This window comes from Pteropus vampyrus, unplaced genomic scaffold (assembly GCF_000151845.1).
Source record: "Pteropus vampyrus isolate Shadow unplaced genomic scaffold, Pvam_2.0 Scaffold292, whole genome shotgun sequence".
Taxonomy (NCBI): domain Eukaryota; kingdom Metazoa; phylum Chordata; class Mammalia; order Chiroptera; family Pteropodidae; genus Pteropus; species Pteropus vampyrus.
In genome coordinates, this window is record NW_011889073.1 from 243820 (window position 1) to 246383 (window position 2564).

General features: G+C 46.5%; 1 protein-coding gene across 1 annotated transcript in view; it reads right to left on the reverse strand.

The window, feature by feature from the left end:
• FNDC1 (fibronectin type III domain containing 1) overlaps positions 1-2564 on the reverse strand; it is a 106382-nt gene that overhangs the window by 78036 nt on the left and 25782 nt on the right. The window contains exon 6 of the mRNA XM_011376308.1: positions 688-886. Within this exon, the coding sequence (XP_011374610.1) occupies positions 688-886 (199 nt within the window). The remainder of the gene's footprint in view (positions 1-687; positions 887-2564) is intronic.

The window sequence follows — 2564 nt, forward strand, 5'->3', positions numbered from 1 at the left end:
ATCCTGAAAGCAAATGACATGCAGTCTTCGCGTATACAGTTTTCACTAAGAGCCACTGTGTTCATTTTTATTCCGTACGAGAGGAAAGGTGACACTTGCTCTTGCGTACCGGTGATTTATATCGGTTCCACCGACTCACATCGTGAGCTTAGACATATCTAGAGACATGCTTTGAAGAATTCGGAATCTCTTTCATCGCCGAATATTAAAATATATAAGAAGATGAAAATTGGTTTTTTACTAAAGCTTTTAGAAACATAGTCTAAAAGGAAATAATTGGAACCTTGGAGATGGAGCACGATTCTCCCCTGGAATCAAACGCAACCCCAGCCTAAGGAAAGCGGGGTCTCTCCCATATTCCCGAGCCAGCCGTGGAACGCTCAGGGGACATTCCCACATGCAGGGGTGATTCACGGATGCTCCACACGGGGATTTAATGTGCTCCATGTGTCAGGAAAACATGCGAATGGAAACGGCTCGTGAAGGATAAAACACAGACCCAGGGAACTAGCTCCTCAACGTCTCCGTGTTTATACATAGACACACTGCCAAGATTTAGGGTTAACGTCACTTTAAAAAAAAAAAAATGCCTCTGTTGGCCTTTATCACTATTGCCTTCTTAAAGTATCTTTAAATCTCATTTTAGGGGTACTCCCCGACTGAAAATCCAAAGGCCACTTTAAATACAGACCGGACTCTGGTGTTCTTTGGAAGACAGACGTACTCCATTTGCCGTCTCTTTCCCCCTGTGAAATACGCACTGCAAACTCATACATGGTGTCCGGGATCAGGTTCTCGATCAGCACGCGTCTGTGGGAGACCTGCTTGTAATCCCACCTGGCCAATTCCCCCTTCTCTCGGTAGCGCACGGTGTACTGTCTGTAAGAAAACAGAGGGCATCAACACGCCCACGTCCTCTGCAGCCAAACACTGGATTCTCTGATATTTTTCCTTCCCCCGAGGTGAAAAATCTACACTTTTGACTCACTGGCTCAAAGAATCTACTTAAGTTCCAGGCAAAGGCGTCTAAAGCAGGCCCGGAAAGATGGATGGAGCTTAGGGTCCTTTCAAGAGCAAAAAAGTCTCACTGCTCAAAAGCTGAAGGAGAGATTCGGAAGCGGGGAGGGGGAAGGGAAGTGCCTCGTCGGGATGCGTGTGCGTCCGAGTGTACGTTTGTGGTGTGCACGGTGCCAAATGGGCAAGGTTAAGATTCGGGACTGGCCCAGGGAGCTTGGCTTTCCGGAAAAGAAAGACAAAAAGACTCATTTCGTGCCAAATCAGGCATGTTTCCCGTAGGTTCAAGGGGGAGGCAGCATGTGGTTTAGAGTAGACTCGCCCCGAGAAGGAGCAAAAATGTATAACAGAGCAGGATAAAGGAACTGATGGAAAGAACTCTCGTGGGTGATTATCAAGGAGGTAAACACAGTGTGACCAAACAGGGTGACATTTCATAAGCCCAGAGAGAGGACATCTACAACACTCGGAGCGTGCAGATGCCATTTACTGGATTCCTTTCCCAAGAAATCATCTCTGTGGACACTCTGCAGTAGAAAGCATTCGGTGCGTTAAAAATGTGCTGTTCATTATGACACTTAGTAAGTCAGATAAGACTTCCGTTGCAGACATGGCAAACCAATTAACACAAGAGTCCTGCTAAGAAAACTCAAGCCTCCCTTTGTTTTCATCAAGACGTCGGAAATCAGAGTCCACTGGTAGTCAGGCTAGAGAATCACTATGAACCTTCTGAGGTCTTTCAAAAGAAGCAGATGGCTTATGTTACTAGCAGGCAGTGACAGAAACTCTGTCTAATCAAATGTGTGTGTGTGTGTGTGTGTGTGTGTGTGTGTGTGTGTGTGTGTGTGTGTACATACACATACGTTCTCAGCACTATCTTCCATTCATTTTTTTAAAGTACATGTACTTTTCCTGGTTGCAGATAGGTTCGAAATGAATACATAATGATTAAGCCACCAAATCTTTGGCTGTCACTTGTCTATAGAAACTACTCAGTCATTTAACACATAAAATTTTGATGATGATATTAATCTACCACGACCTAGAAAGGGTGTTCACCAGTGGCTTTTTAACTACAAAAATTATTTTAACCTTATGATGGGCTAGTCTTCTATTGCTATTGCAAAGCAATATAAAAACCAGAATAGTGTAACGTCAGGGCTGAAGAAAAAATACGATTCATTTCGTCTTGCACAAACGAGCTAGATGTGAAGCAACGTGGCGTCTGAAGAGGAACTGCTATGTGCAAGGCACTGGAAAAATGCCCACCACGAGACCCTTCATAGGGCCAGGCGTCCTGGACAATGGACGGAAGGGTCAGGCGCCCCCTCAGACAGGCCCGGACCTGCTGCACACGAGCCAAGCAGAGAGGAGGCAAAGCCAAGACAAAGGGGGGCACCTAAAGGAGGGGATCTAGGACATTTCCAGACGCAGAGTAAGACTGAGCAAGTGAGAAGCGAGGTCCGCGGTGTGCACTGCACAAGGGGGCCCTCGTAGCATCTGATCATGCTCGGCATCAGCTTGCCTGCCGCGGGGCAGCCTACTGCTAG